Source organism: Drosophila elegans, unplaced genomic scaffold, assembly GCF_018152505.1.
Source record: "Drosophila elegans isolate 14027-0461.03 unplaced genomic scaffold, ASM1815250v1 contig_520, whole genome shotgun sequence".
NCBI lineage: Eukaryota > Metazoa > Arthropoda > Insecta > Diptera > Drosophilidae > Drosophila > Drosophila elegans.
The window spans coordinates 4,159,195-4,173,789 of NW_024545903.1; the positions used below are offsets into that span (position 1 = coordinate 4,159,195).

General features: G+C 45.0%; 7 protein-coding genes across 10 annotated transcripts; 4 read left to right on the forward strand and 3 right to left on the reverse strand.

The window, feature by feature from the left end:
• The first annotated feature begins 1,235 nt into the window (after positions 1-1,235).
• LOC108145467 (general odorant-binding protein 99a) lies at positions 1,236-1,947 on the forward strand. The gene is made up of 2 exons (XM_017270917.1): positions 1,236-1,367; positions 1,430-1,947. The coding sequence occupies exons 1-2, from the start codon at positions 1,323-1,325 to the stop codon at positions 1,814-1,816; spliced, it is 432 nt and encodes a 143-aa protein (XP_017126406.1). The 5' UTR covers positions 1,236-1,322; the 3' UTR covers positions 1,817-1,947.
• Positions 1,948-2,084: 137 nt separating this feature from the next.
• On the reverse strand, positions 2,085-5,372 carry LOC108145465 (polyadenylate-binding protein 2). 4 transcript variants are annotated; one of them, XM_017270913.2, is made up of 6 exons: positions 5,284-5,372; positions 4,705-4,909; positions 4,041-4,442; positions 3,317-3,450; positions 3,185-3,254; positions 2,085-2,691 (listed from the first exon to the last, which is right to left on the reverse strand). In XM_017270913.2, exons 2-5 carry the CDS (start codon positions 4,801-4,803, stop codon positions 3,212-3,214), a joined length of 678 nt encoding a protein of 225 aa, XP_017126402.1. In that variant the 5' UTR covers positions 4,804-4,909; positions 5,284-5,372; the 3' UTR covers positions 2,085-2,691; positions 3,185-3,211. The 4 variants fall into 4 exon arrangements, with proteins under 4 accessions (XP_017126402.1, XP_017126401.1, XP_017126400.1 ...); XM_017270912.2 differs by having other exon boundaries at positions 5,302-5,371; XM_017270911.2 differs by having other exon boundaries at positions 5,083-5,287.
• On the forward strand, positions 5,307-6,258 carry LOC108145466. The gene has a single exon (XM_017270916.2). It carries the CDS (start codon positions 5,806-5,808, stop codon positions 6,256-6,258), a length of 453 nt encoding a protein of 150 aa, XP_017126405.1. The 5' UTR covers positions 5,307-5,805.
• A 60-nt stretch (positions 6,259-6,318) lies between these two features.
• LOC108145462 (snRNA-activating protein complex subunit 3) lies at positions 6,319-7,556 on the forward strand. Its single transcript, XM_017270909.2, has one exon. It carries the CDS (start codon positions 6,319-6,321, stop codon positions 7,429-7,431), a length of 1,113 nt encoding a protein of 370 aa, XP_017126398.1. The 3' UTR covers positions 7,432-7,556.
• Positions 7,552-9,538, reverse strand: LOC108145464. Its single transcript, XM_017270910.2, has 2 exons — positions 8,833-9,538; positions 7,552-8,763 (listed from the first exon to the last, which is right to left on the reverse strand). Exons 1-2 carry the CDS (start codon positions 9,405-9,407, stop codon positions 8,292-8,294), a joined length of 1,047 nt encoding a protein of 348 aa, XP_017126399.1. The 5' UTR covers positions 9,408-9,538; the 3' UTR covers positions 7,552-8,291.
• A 342-nt stretch (positions 9,539-9,880) lies between these two features.
• LOC108145439 (coilin) lies at positions 9,881-12,525 on the forward strand. The gene is made up of 5 exons (XM_017270866.2): positions 9,881-10,071; positions 10,128-10,213; positions 10,270-11,999; positions 12,051-12,257; positions 12,315-12,525. The coding sequence occupies exons 1-5, from the start codon at positions 9,937-9,939 to the stop codon at positions 12,449-12,451; spliced, it is 2,295 nt and encodes a 764-aa protein (XP_017126355.1). The 5' UTR covers positions 9,881-9,936; the 3' UTR covers positions 12,452-12,525.
• Positions 12,452-14,517, reverse strand: LOC108145440 (nuclear pore complex protein Nup50). The gene is made up of 3 exons (XM_017270867.2): positions 14,187-14,517; positions 12,966-14,122; positions 12,452-12,903 (listed from the first exon to the last, which is right to left on the reverse strand). The coding sequence occupies exons 1-3, from the start codon at positions 14,410-14,412 to the stop codon at positions 12,565-12,567; spliced, it is 1,722 nt and encodes a 573-aa protein (XP_017126356.1). The 5' UTR covers positions 14,413-14,517; the 3' UTR covers positions 12,452-12,564.
• Positions 14,518-14,595: the final 78 nt, after the last annotated feature.

Consider the following 14,595-nt stretch of genomic DNA (forward strand, 5'->3'; position numbering starts at 1 on the left):
AGAAATCTAAGCTTTGCACATTGAAAGTTATAAACATTTTAAAATGGTATCTATTCGATATGTTTTAATCAATGTTTAAAAGAAACGCTAAAAGTATGTTCCAAATTTGACGTCGATATGCTAAAATCAATTGCATAAACTTTTTCATTTTCAATATTATTTCTACATTTTTAAATAAAAACTTTATTGGTCATTTATGTATGCATATAACAGCTTTAATGGCTTTCAATACAAGTTAACAAATGTAATAAACATTCTCTGGTAGATTTCGATTTTCTACAAATTAATTGAAAGTGAAACAGTTCTCTGGAAAAAAAACGTGATCTACTTGGACCCCTTCGTCATTAGACCGCCACCCATGCAAATCGCATTTATGTTTGGTTTATAGACTTCGCTTGCGCTCCCTCCAGACAAACAATGGAAATTTTAAACTGATTTAACTGTTAATAATGCCACAACTCAAATCAAAATCAGCTGATCTATCCGAGACTAGAGCTTATAGTTTTGTTGTATGCCACAAAAGTTTTTATAAGTACAGTGGCTCTCCGGAAAATGACACTTTCTGATTATGTTTTCTCATAAAAAGAACCGAAACAAAAACTTAAAATGTGATTAAAATGGGTTCATATTTTGTTAAACCTGATGACTTGATTATTTATTGCTGTTTTAATAAAACTATGTTACTTAATTTCACCTTTTATTACTTTTACACAAATATATTATTATACGTATATCATAGATATCGCTATAGAGATTTTTAAATCTGCCAGCGCCGGCACTTTTAATTAATTAACTTAATTTAATTTCAAAACTCTCAAAGTCGTCATTATTTCAAACTTAAACCATTTTTTAATTCTGTCATGCAGGAACTTTTTTATTACCAGATTTCAATTATGAACCCCGAAATGTATTAAAAAATATTTCTTCTTTAATTAAAATTTGTATTTTAACAGTGTAATTAACAGTTAGAAACTTTTTACTTGGAAGCATGAAACAAATTAAATTGTTTTGCTGATGATAAAGGATTTACAAAGAACTATCTACTACTGAATAATTTTAATCAGCACGTCCTTAGGGCAAATTCGAGCTCATAAAAAATTCCATAATGAGATTTAAATTACAGCCAGCGAGTGCAACTCAATTGAGCGACACTCAAAATCGCCCCACAATTGAGTGCGACATATGTACACATACAGCACATTGAGCCGTGCTCGAAAGTATAAAAGCTGGAGCAGACCAGTCCACAGTCAACAGTTTCCTCCGGGTGATCACAGAGCAAGCACAAGCACCTCTTTAAAAACAAACCAAAAACCTCTTTCAGTATGAAGAACGCCGTTGCCATTCTGCTGTGCGCCCTGCTGGGTCTGGTGAGTACAAAGTAACTAAAGAGCTGATGGCAGTCAGTCAGTAATTCACATTATCCCTCCAGACCTCCGCCGCCGAGTACAAGCTCCGCACCGCCGAGGATCTGCAGAATGTGCGCAAGGAGTGCGGCGCCGCCAGCAAGGTGACCGAGGCCCTGATCGCCAAGTACAAGACCTTCGACTATCCCGAGGATGAGATCACCCGCAACTACATCCAGTGCATCTTCGTCAAATTCGACCTGTTCGATGAGACCAAGGGCTTCAAGGTGGACAACCTGGTGGCGCAGCTGGGCCAGGGCAAGGAGGATAAGGCCGCGCTGAAGGCCGACATCGAGAAGTGCGCCGACAAGAACGAGCAGAAGTCGCCCGCCAACACCTGGGCCTACCGCGGATTCAAGTGCTTCCTGGGCAAGAACCTGCCTTTGGTGCAGGCCGCCGTCCAGAAGAACTAGGATCCAGGGTCAATTTTAGAAGCGCTAGAACAAAAACCGCCATCGAACGAGACGGGTATTTCATCGAGTCGAAATCCGCTCAGGCTCGGCAATCCTACAATTGAAATAAAAACCATATAATAGTGCTTGAAGAAAGAGTGTTCTGTTTATTTCGCTGCCACACATGCATAAGTATTGATTCGCAGGACTGGATTGGTTGGAGCAGTTTGACATCGTGACATCATGATTCCCAAAAACCTTGTCCCGCCCAAAGGAAAGGCATTGAACGCTTGTTTAATTCGATTATATTTGTCATCTTCTTTTTCAGTTCAGTAAAATTCAACTTCTTTTCTTTACTCTATATATTTTTTTGAATATATAAATTACGCACTTTCTTTTTTATCTATTTTGTTGATTAACTTCTTTCCCAAGAGTCTTGTGTTCTTTTGATTTTTTTTTTATTATTTTCTTCCTTCTTTAACTTGTTTTTGCCATCTTTTAACTTCTTTAATTACGATTTGTGGTTTTCTTTTGCGTTTCTTTTATATATATTTATTGATATATATTTTTTTGTTTTTCTAAATCAACTTCTTGTTTTTCATAATCTTTTTTTGATTTATTATTTGAAAATTAAAATGTGTGAAAAGGGGGTGTTTGGTGTTGGGTGCTTCAAAAAACATTATAGCCAAGTCAAGATATTCGTATTTCCATGTTGATTTTTTATTATTTTCGAAGTCTCTTCTATTTCGCCTCTTTTCTTGCTGTTGATGCTTTTTTTTATTGAAACGATTTTTTTCTGGCGTTTTCTCTTGTGATTGTTATCTCTTTTTTGTTTTTATTTAGCAAAGAAGTTTGGCAATAAAATAATGTTTTTTGAAATAATATTGTAAAAAAATCTGAAATCAAATAGTTATTGGATTAAAGAAGAGTGTCGGTAAATTAAATGAAGGCAATATTATTCGTCCCAATACGATGCGGATGAAGGATAAGGCATTCACAAAAAGGATAATGGTCCTAACGTTTTCAATTTTAAATGCCCCCAGGTTACTAATTATCTAAACGTACAACTGATTGCTCCAATGATTGGTGGAATTCGCTATGTATACTTCAGAAGTGGAAATGACGTTTAAAAAGATTGCTTATTCAAAACCTATAATTTTTAAATTAAAAAATATCTTATTACACTTTAGATCCAGTCTATGGATTTTAAAATCGTGTACAAAATTTGTATTTTAATTATTCGTAAAGCATTACGCTCACTTGCATAGAACGGACAGAGCCTCATAAAGAAAATCTCAAAAATAAATATTCGGTCAAGGACGTTTCAGGTAGATAAGAAGCAGTCTCGTTCGTTTTAGTTTTTAGATGAGTTAAAAATTGTGGGCTTACCTTACTAGGGTTTTAATAAAACAATAATCAATATGGAGCGTAGTAATTGGCGCGACCGCGGTAACCCCTTCTGAAACGAAAGACAGACCGGGATTAGCTGGATCCAATCGCGATTAACCAGGGCGCACTTACATAGCGCGTCGGGCTCCACGGAAGGTAGAGTGACAGCACGCTCGGGAAACGCGGGCTCCTCGACCACGGAAGCTGCCTCGGGCAAATCGGTTTGTGGTGGACAGGCCAGGGCGGTTTGTGCGCTTCGACATCACCTGCAGAGCATGGAAAAAAAGGTTAGAATGTAAACTATAAAATAAGATACAGTATTTAAGGTATCCGCTAATCAATATCATGTAATAATCTATACTGGCTAGCTTAGAGCGTTAATGTTATCAAAAGCAAACATATAAGGTAACATTCTTAACAAATAGTCCAACTTAAATCAATAACTCGGTATATTTTTTTAGGGTAATCTTATTAGTTCTACCATTAAAAAAATGGTGGCATAATAGTTCCAGTCCTCCACAGTTCTAATTGATATGGAGCTCTGATCGGACTGACATGCTTATATTGATTCGTCAGTTAATAGTGAACCAGAACACACGGCAATATACGTTTTCTGTTTTGCCCCTAAATCAATTTTCTTTCGAATTTAAAGTTACCAAACCTTCTTAGAGGTTAAAAAACTGGGCAACTAACTATTTAAAAAAATGTAATTTAAACCGACATATTATGTAACTGAATGCAAGAACAAATTTGAAAGTTTATCCGGAAAGGGACCGAAAACTCTTCCTTTTTCTAATCACTACTCTTCTATAAGTATAAGTGTCTTTTATAAGGAATAAGTGTCTCTAGTATCCACCTTGATTTGACGCCCTCGGAAGAGGGTTTCGTTCATGGCCAGTGCCGTCTCGACGAACTCCTTCGATCCGAACTCGATGTACGCGAATCCCTTGGGATGGCCATCGGCCTTGTTGCAGAGTATGGTGACGCGGTTGATGGTGCCGCAGCCGTGGAAGTGGGCCTCCAGTTCCTCGGCCGATGCTCCGTAGTCCACATTGCCCACGTAGACGGACCGCGTGTCTATCTCCTGCTTCTCCTCAAGGGAAAGCGGAACGGTGGCCAAACCGGTGGTGGAGCCACCAGCCATTTGTTTGTCGACTTCCGACTGCATTTGCTTGATCTTCTCGGCCTCCTCTTCCATCTCCTTGACGCGCGCCTTAATGGCCTCCAGTTCGGGATCGATTTGCATGCTGCCCTCCTCCTTGTGACCCGGAAGAGATGGAATAGAAAAGGATTTGAATTGGATTTGGATCAATTAGCGAAACGCCCAAAAACACGGCAGACAATGCGAAGCGACGCTTTGAAAATGGCAGCCATTGCGGTGACTTTCGCCTTTGTATATCCCCCAAAAGCTTTGCGAGCTTTTCCAGGGAATCGGCGGGCTTTCGCAGGGCGGGCCAACAAACTGGTTTTTGACCATCATCATCATCGAGACGCCCCCTTATCTTAACTCCAAAACTCACCTCGGTCTCTGTGATGATCTCAGTCTCCTGCTCGCCGTTCGTCTCGTCCAACGACTCTAGGAGCTGATCCTCGTTCAGTGTGATATCCTCATCGGCCATTGTTTTAGTTTTTGTTTACGTTTACGTGGGCTGTAAAAGCTCGGGTTTTTGGTGGCGCAAAAGCTTACGGCGTGGTCCGAAAAACGGCAGTTGTCGTAGTAGCTAACTGTCAATGAGAAAGAGCGGCGAAAGTTAGCACGAAGAGAGCCAGAATAAAAAAGGAATGCAGTGGAAGTCTTGGCACTAAAAACAATCAATTTAGGTCGCGAAGAGCCTTGAACACATAGTTTAGATCCGCTTTTTTTTCTTCCACATGCCATTTTTAACCACTATTCTTACGTTGAAAATATGTACAAAGAGGGGTGCTCGCTCTGCTGACGTTGAGTTCGCCCAAAATGGCCGCTGTGCCGTGAAAACACACGAATTTTAAATTGCTGTTTTGCGGTGCAAGGCCACCTGTATCGGAGTGTATTTGGTTTTATTTGCACCCTAGACCACCTATGCACTTAATTGTAGTGTTTATTATCGACTAATATTTACAGGAATACGAGAACGCACGTAAATTTTGCCACCGAAAACAGATTTGTATTCGCCTCGTTTCTAGAGATGGCAGTGCGGTACAGTTTTCGCCCCGATATGTTTTTGGAGTGGCGTGTCATATCGATAACCTTTTGTATTTATTAGTGAGCTGTGTTATTTTGTTATACCTTTGTCACACTGGACTGTTTCTTAAAATAGCAATTGAGAAAATTTGTTGCAAAGTGATTAGATTACCGCTGTTGTTGTTAAAACCTCTAATTGGCCTTGCCCCATGCAATCAAATGTTTATTAAATAAAAAAAGGTCACAGGAATAAAAACCAATAGGCGCTTTGTTGTTTAGCAAACACGCCTGTTGCGAAACGAGTGTGAACAGTCTTTAACAGTTTGTTTACTACCAATGACCAAACATAGGTGTTTATCAAGAAGTCAAGAAGTCAAAAAAATATTCCTTAGTTTCAATATGGAATGTATCTTAAAATCTGAACATCAGTAAACGCCTATGAAGAGCTAGTAGAGGGAACATGAACGATTCTTCCGATTCGGAGTACGAGGACACAGAGTACCTGGTATTTGCCGATTTCAAGAACCACATTCAGCCGCACCAGTTGAAGCACGAGGACGCTGCCATCAAGGTCATAGGGATCGAGAGTGACACGCCCATGGCGGAGGTGAATGGCAATATCTACCGGGGGCGCTACGAACATTCCGTTGGAACCAACGTGTTCTTCGAGAAGGACAAGGACAATCTGGCCAGCGATCCGCTCTTCGAGTCCGTCTGTCGTCAGCGCTACCAGTACGTGGACAAGTCCACCAAAGTGATATCCTTCGAGCGAGTCTACGTCGACAATTTGCACCTGGAGGCCGAGAAATCGGTCAAAGCTGAGGAGGGAGAGCCGGGCGAGGCCAAGGCGGAGTCATTAAAGTTGAATATTACCTATAAAGAAGCCATTAACAAGTTCGGGGAGGAGCATTAAGTGAGTTTAGTAAAATACACAAGAGAATCCCCCATATTAAGTACGATTTGCTTTAGCACCATGGACAGCACCCAAAAGGCTTTAAATCTGCAAAATTTTCTTGCCGATTATCAGCGAAAATTAACTGGCTCTGAGAACGATATGCCGTTCTATATGCAAGCCAATCCCGTGCTCGTGGACGTGGGTGAGAGCTGTTCCCTGGACCTGATCGAATCCCCAGACGACATATCGATCGCAAACTTTCAGCCCGGCGCAGATGTATTTCGCCAAACTGCTGTTCGGCCGCAGGAGGATCAGCATGTGCCCGCCACCTTTACGGCCCTGACCAACTACAAGACCAAGTCGCGCAAATGTGCCTTTGGACGCACCCAATACACTCACAAATTGAATCCGCCGCCGGCGGACTGCCAGGATCTCCAGTTGGATGCCTGCGAACTGGAGCTAACGGTGCGTCTCTACCGGCCACCGCGTGCCTACCATCGGGGATTCAAGGTGGAGATCCCCGTATTCTCCGAGGAGTACGTCTGCCTGGGCAGCAACTATCTGACCGAGCTGCGCGACAAGATCAGCTGCGTGTGCCGCGGCAAACGCTTCGTGGACATCAGCAATGATCCGGATGCTCCGCTGCCCACAATCGACACAAATCCGGGGTACTTCTTCATCAACGACACCTTCTACAATGACAAACGCAATCCCAACAATCCCGACTATTCGCAGACCGTGTTAAAGTGGGCGGCTCGTGCAAACGGAGTGCAAGCAGAATCGCTTAAGGTGGAGAATATGGAGGGCAAACGCTTCATAGATCTAACGGTTAGTCCAGGATCACCGCTGCACTACCTGCATCACGGCAACTGCGAACACCTGTTTGTAATCTCGCAGATCGAGGTGCTAACGCCGCGCAGTAAACGCCCCGAACGCAGTCTATATCCCTATCCTCACGCCTTTAGCACCTTCAACCGAAGGACCTGCTACTTGTGCGGCATTCGCAGCTACAGCTTCATTGTCGATCAGTCCCGACGACAGCTGCACAATCCCTCCTACCTGTGCCGCAGTTGCCTCTTGAGTTTCCACTACGTGGATGGCCAAAAGGTTGGTCAGTTCAAGGCCTATCGCATATATGACCATGCGGAGGCGGAGGACGAGGAGGAGGAGCATAAAGGTGGCGAAAATTAAGTTAACATTTTGTCAAATATACCAAACAATTGCATATGGGAAATGATAAATCGTGTTTTACTACAAATACAGATTTTACCATCAATAATTACTTACTAGTTTACAATAAAACATAGAATATTATACGTGATGTTTGTTTTATTTGCGAAATCCATTGACTGCAAGATCGCACAATGAGTTGATTAATATTTTATTGTTGTAAAATATTCGTAGATAGATTTAAATAAAATACATACACATTGCAACAAGAGTAATTGGGCATTGAACAGATTCGTATGCCGTAAAGCTGCCTAAATTCCATGCAAATCTAGTTTAGCAAAAAGTTAGTGTCCAAGATAGGAATACAAAAATGCGAACAACGTAAACATTACAATACATCTGACTTAGGACTAACGTTAATACATATATATGCAATAGTTCGATTTTTACAAAAATTTAAGGATAGGCGCACTCGTGTGCAGAGTAAAGACTTGACCAAGACCCATGGAAAACAAACCAATAGACTAATTATGGCCAATAACAAAGTTATTTATCCTAGACAAGATACTAGTACTCTAGTACTAGTGGTACTTTAAGCAGTACAATACAGTAAAAACCTGCACACTGGTATTCCGGCGTGCACTTGTGTGGTGAGAGACTGTGCGCTTAGTTACTGGGGCGTTGAAATGCATCAAAAAACATATTGCCAATCCGACGACCCGACCAACAAATATCATAACGAGTAACTGCAGGCTGGGATTCGATTTGATTCAATTCGATTCGATTCGCCCGGACATCTTTGGTGTACGTGCTTGCGTTTACTTCCGTGTTAAAGCTTTGACCAGCGGATGCTCGGCGGCGGACGGGGCGGGAAGTCTGGTCTAGCTCTGGAAGACCAGTTCCCGTTCCACCGACAAGTACTCCAGCATCTGCGCGGGCACCGGCAGCTTGGCCAGCTGCTCGCGCGACATCTGGCGCTGCAGGACGCGACGGCACAGGTCCTGCAGCTTGGGCATGTTGGCATACCGGCTCAGCGGATACTTGAGGATCACCGGAAACGGTGGCTGCATCTCGTTGGGCACCTTCACAAAGCAGACAAAGTTGTCGTTGGTGCAGCGGTGCAAGATATCCTTGATCATCTCCACAATCGAACCGTACTTGAGCTCCTCGAAGTGCCAGAAGTCGTCGCGAAACTCCAGCCGATAGTGCAGCGTTACGTTCACAATCCGGAAGCTCAGTGTGAACTGGGATCCGCTCGTCTCCGAATCGCGGACCAGAAACGATCCGGTCGGCTTGTCGCTCAGCTGCCGCTGCGAATCGCGCCTGGAGATCTCGCCCCAGTACCACACTTGGCTGAAAGCAAACAAAGGGCATGAGTCACTGATCGTTGACCGTTCGAATGGGGAAAGACGGTGCGCTTACTTGAGCATCTCGGAGCAGGCCTTGTACATGACCTGGTTGGGCGAGTGGGCGTCCTCGCGCTCCAGCCACTTCTTCCGGATGAAGCGCAAGTAGTCGTGCGTGAATGGGAGCGTGGGCTCCGGGCAGATGGCCGGGGTGAGGAACTCGTAGGTGGCATCCGTGGTGCCGCCATCGTCGCAGTCGCCCATCGAGTGCCAGTTGCGCAGGGAGCTGAGCCCCTGGCCCACCTTCCTTCGCAATCTGGCGAACACGTTCCGCTTGTCCTTGTCCTGCTTGTCCCGCCGCCTGCGCAGTGTTCCCGTGCCTGTGCCAGTGCCAGTGCCTCCATTGCTGCAGCTGGCCATGGAAGAGGCCGTTGGCTCAAGGACGCACACGTCGTTGTTGTTGTTCTGGGATCCACTGGTGGAGGCGGATGCGGAAGCGGATGCGGACACGGCCAGCGCCGAGTCGGATTTCTTGCGCCTGGTCAGCGAGTGGAACCAGCCCTTCTTCTCCTTCTCCCTGTCCTTGGTGGAGTCGCCTCCGCCAGAGCGCTCGTGGCTCCGCTGGCTGCGACTCTGGTCGCCGTGGCTCATTTTGGAGTGGGATCGGTACCCTCGTGGCGGTATCACATCATTGATCTAATTCGGAGTCGTGATTAATTCCAAACTGTATTGTGATAAGAACTATTTGTTTTCGTTGGAAGTGAGTACACAAGAAGTGGCCTATCGTTATCGGATGTGCTATCGATAGCATATCGATGATTATTTCTTATTGGGTTAAATTTACTTATATTTTTATTTAAATAGTCTGTATTTTTATATTTGCTCATGGCTTCAATTAAACTGAAAATGTTTTTAAAAAAGGTAAATCCACATTTTTAAGACTCTATGGAATTTAATTAATTTATTGTTGTGATTTATTTGAGAACTATTTCATTATATTCATATATAGCCTTTTTTAAATATAAACTAGCTTCTCTTAAATTGTAGTACATATAGATCTTGAAAAATTAAAAAACATCGATGTAACGATAGCGAAATCGAATTTAATACCATCCCTAATCTAGAAGGCGGCTTTTAAATCTTCATATTTTTGGCAATTATAAAATAAGCCGAAAAAAGGATGCACCACTCAAGCATGAAGGTAGATCTCTCAAATTTTTTCAAGGACGAACGCCGGCAGACATTGGTTTTTATTGATGCAACATGGCAAAACATTAAGGACCTGCAAGATCACATTCAAAGTCTCTTCAATTTGGTACGTCTTTTGAGATCTTGTTTTCAATTTGTTTTAAACAAAACTGCATCCTGCAGAATGACATTAGCCTGCTCACCACAGATGGATGTTTTCTGGCCCCAAGGGAGTCCATCAAGGTGCTCAAATCAGCCCAAGGACTAAAGTATGTGAACCGTCATTGTTCTAAGAGGAAATATAAGACAATTTATTTATTTGCAGGGCCTTCCGGTTCGCCAGTCCTGTAAAGTTAAGTAAAAAGCGCAAGAATCGGTCCGACGAAGAAGAGGTTCACATATCCGCCTCGACTCCCATTCGCCCTACAAAACGCTCTAAAAACCTCGTTAGCCCCAAGAAAATTGCGCCAGAAACAGTCAATGTGGATGCAGTGGAGGAGGAAGAGGAGGAGGCACCTGGATCCTCTGTGGACTCAAGACGCTCTCAAATTCGAAGAGAAACAACCCATGTGGCTGTAGAAGATGATTCACCAAAGAAGGGATCTGCCCCTTCCAATAACAAAAGTCACCCGAAATCGCCCAAGATTCCATTGGAATCATTTGATTTGACAGCTGCGGAGAGGGACACCAAGGAAACTAAAAAATCAAAAAAAAAGACTCATGTAACAGCACACAGTCCTATCATTCTCGAGCGGTCCAATAACCATCTTGCTGTAGAGGATGAGGCAGTAAAGAAGGCGTCTTCTTCCTCCAAGAATAAAAACCACACAAAATCGTCCAGGATTCCAGTGGAATCTTTTGATTTGGTTGCTGCGGAGAAGGAAAAGAAGGCACCTGCTTCAACGATTTCGTCGCGTTGCAATGTCAAGGGAACCAAGAAATCTAAAAAGAATAACCATGCGAAAACGGCTGACATTCAGGAGGAAAAACAGGAGCAAGACGAAGCTCTTAAAAATCCATTCACATTCGAGCGTTCCAAAAACAAAAGTGTCCCGAAATCGGCTGAAATTTTTTCGGAAACATCTCATTTAGCAGCAGCAGAGCAGGAAGAGGAGGAAACTGCACTCTCGGTTTCCACTTTCAAGGAGCCAAAGTGTTCCAAAAACAAGAGCCACCTAAAATCGCCTAAGATTATTGATAATGCGGTGGAGTCGGAAGATAAGATACCGCCTCGTCCTTCGGTTTTATTTCGATGCCCGCTCATGGAGCTGGACTCCAACATCCCGCGCATATTCGAATTTCCAGTTATAAAAACTAAGGTTCAGATATTAGAAACTATAATACTCAATGGGTTTGATGGAAACTTTCTTCCCCAGAAAAAGACTAAAAAAGAGATTGCAAAGCCATTGTCAGTTGACAATGAAACTAACCAACTGCCAGTCAATGGCAAAGCGTCTACATCAAATATCATAAAAGAAGTTGAAAATAAAGACAAACCACAATCCACATCCCTTCACGTTACAGCTGAAACCACTCTGCTAAAAGATACAACTCTTCCTGAAGATATAACAAATGCCGAAGTCACGTTTCCTGGAGATACAACTGAAGCTGAAATCGAACTACCAGTCAATTCTACTGCAGCTGAAGTAACTCTTCCGGATGATACAACTAACACTGAGTTAACTCTTCCGGACGACTCTACGGTAGCTGAAGAAATTCATCCGGACGATACAACTAAAGATGAATCAACTCTTCCGGACGATTCTACTATAGCTGAGGTCGATATAACTGATGCTGAAGCCACTGTTCCTGAGGATTCGACTGCAGCTGAAGAATTTCATCCGGTTGATAAGAAGGATACAACTAAAACAGACTCAACTAACGCCGAATTAATGCCAGACGATTCCCTGATCGATGCTAAGGTTAAATCAGAGGACATACAAGTGGCACCGGCGCGCGCTTGCGCTGATAATTTCATCTCGGATTCCGATGATGACGTGATGCTGGTGGATGACACTAATATAGACTCAGACTCAGATGTGGAGGCCATACCAGGTGCGATGCTTTAAAGTCTTCAATTACATTTAAGTAGCCATCTTTTCGTAGACCCAAAGGAGGAGGAAACATCAGATATTATCAAGGACCTTATGCAGAGTGCAACACCACTGACGAACTTGCCAGCCAGAGCCGATACGATTCTGTTCAAGTTGCATAGGACCAAGGGAGTTGCGAGTTCCGGGACAACCGGTTATCTCGCCGGCAACTGCACCTACGTGAACCGCCGCACCAAAACGATCACTGTGGAGACCATAAGTAAGTCGCCGGATCTCTAGACACATTCCCAAATTTGACTTCAAATCCATTTTCAAGCCTGTCCCCCTGGAATCGGTCGCATAATGAGCCAATATGTGAACGCATTAGACGATTCTGCTGAAGAACTGCCTTCTTTGAGTATAAATCTGAAGCACATGATAGATGCCAAGATCGTGGTTGCCTCAGTCGATTGATTTTTGTGTACATTCTTGTGTTCTATTTCCAGGGTTTCGTAATAGTTTTAAAATATATAAACGATTAAACAACATTTAGATGTACGAATTAATTATTTGTAGCTGTCTTTCTCCTATTTGATGTGCTCCTTGATCTTCTTTAGCAAGTCGTCGGCCTCATCGCCGGTTTTTACACGCAGCAACAGCGATGTGGCCTTGGTGTCTTCCGGCGTCGGCACGCAGACCATCATGACGTTGTTCTTACCCATCCGCTGGCAGGGTATGCCCTCGCTCAGAATGAGGTTGACCAGGATGTTGCCCAGATTGGTGTCGGCGCGCACGAGCAGCTGGGTCTTCTCCGAGTCCTTGACCGGCTTCAAGTACAGCGTGCCCACGCCGCGGTCGCCAAAGTCCTTGTCTTTCTTAATAAACACCTTGCATCGTTTTGAGTAAACGGCGTCATCCTCCACGACCTGTTAAGAGATAACCCCTGTATTAGCAACCCATTAAGTAACGCGTTCCGTAATCAATTCACCTGTTTGAACTCGACCTTTGGCGGCTTGTCTTCCTCGTCCTCCGCTTCCTCGCTGGCAACAGTTGCTGCTGCTGGCGGTTGGATGTTTCCGAAGGAGAAGGGCGTGGCATTGGCGGTGAATGAAAAGCCCTTTATGCCATCTCCAGCTCCGTCGGGTGCCTTTCCAAAACCGGCAAACAACGAGGTACTGGGCTTGTCGTCGCTATTGCTCTTTAGTCCAAAGCTAAAGCCATTAGTTTTCGGTGGCGGCGCCAGAGGCTCATCCTTTTTAGCACCGAAACTGAAGATGCTGGGCTTGGGTGCATCATCGGCCTTGGCTTCGTCCGCAGGCTTTGGGGCCAAGCTAAAGATACTGGTGGCTGGAGGAACTGCAGATTTGGCGGCAGTCGACGGCGACGCACCGGAAGCTGCCGTACTGCCGAAGGAGAACAGCGGTGTTGTGGATGTGGTAGTTGACCCACCACTGGTCACGGTGCAGTTGGGCTTCTTGGCCGAGGGCGACGTGGTGCCGCCAATGGGGGTGCTGGGCTTGCCAAACGAAAACGTGGCAGCCGGCTTTGATGGCGACGATGCTGCAGTGGATACGACCGCAGCTGGGACCCCAAAAAGTGGCGGTGGCGGTGTGGACTTTGAGGTGTTTGCTCTGGCGCTCTCCACGTCCTGCAGCTCCTTCAGGTGCTTCTCGTAGTTCTTGAACACTGGCGTTAGTATGCAGTAGGGACTCTTCTCCATATGCTCCTGCAGGAACTTCATGACGGCCCGATTAAGTTCGGCCACGCTCTCTCGATACTCGGAAGATTCTGCGGCGGGACTGTCAGATTTCCCACTGCTGCTGCTGCTGCTGGTCACCGACAACTTGGGCTCGCTGCTCTCCTTCTTGGCCACTGATATGTTGCCGAAAATCGACGTGGACGGCTTGGCGCCGTCGGTGGTACTTGTTGATTCCTTCACCGTGGACGGTGCTGTGCTGCTGACGCTGCCGCTTCCGAAAATGTTGGTGGTGAGTGGCTTATCGGCCGCACTGGAGCTGGCCAAAGAGGAGAACAAGGGCTTGGCTGGCTCGCTGGTGGTGGAGGTTTTAGTACTACTGGCCGGCAGGTTGGCCAGGAAGGAGAATGGCGATGAGGCCGCGGCTGTTGCAGCCGGCTTGCCGAAACCTGAAAGCAATTAACGAGGATGGATGAGCAAACGCCAGGCAAATGGAAAGGATCAGAAACTCACCAGAGAATCCACTGAACACGCTCTTGGGTTCCGATGGCGCCTCACCGGCGGCATCCTCGCCAGCGGCGGCGGATCCGCCGGCAATCTTGCGGCGCGCCTTCTTGATAACGCGAGTCTTCAGCTCCTGCTCGCTGGCCGTGCGGAAAGTGCCGCGCTCCTCGGGCTCCTCCTCCTGGTCCCAGTTGTCGTGGTTCAGGTTCGAGGTCGCCTGTCGCTTGCCAGCCATCTTAAATGCAGTCTGTATTGAATTGCAAAGCAAATGCCAGGTGAAAATGTAGGAAAACCGAACGAAATCCACACCGCGTTGCTGCTAGCCGATAAGTGTTATCGAACTCGCGGCGAACGCAGTTGTGAGTCCTGCGCCATGGTCATCGACTATCGATGGCCGTGTCCATCTATCGATAGGGCT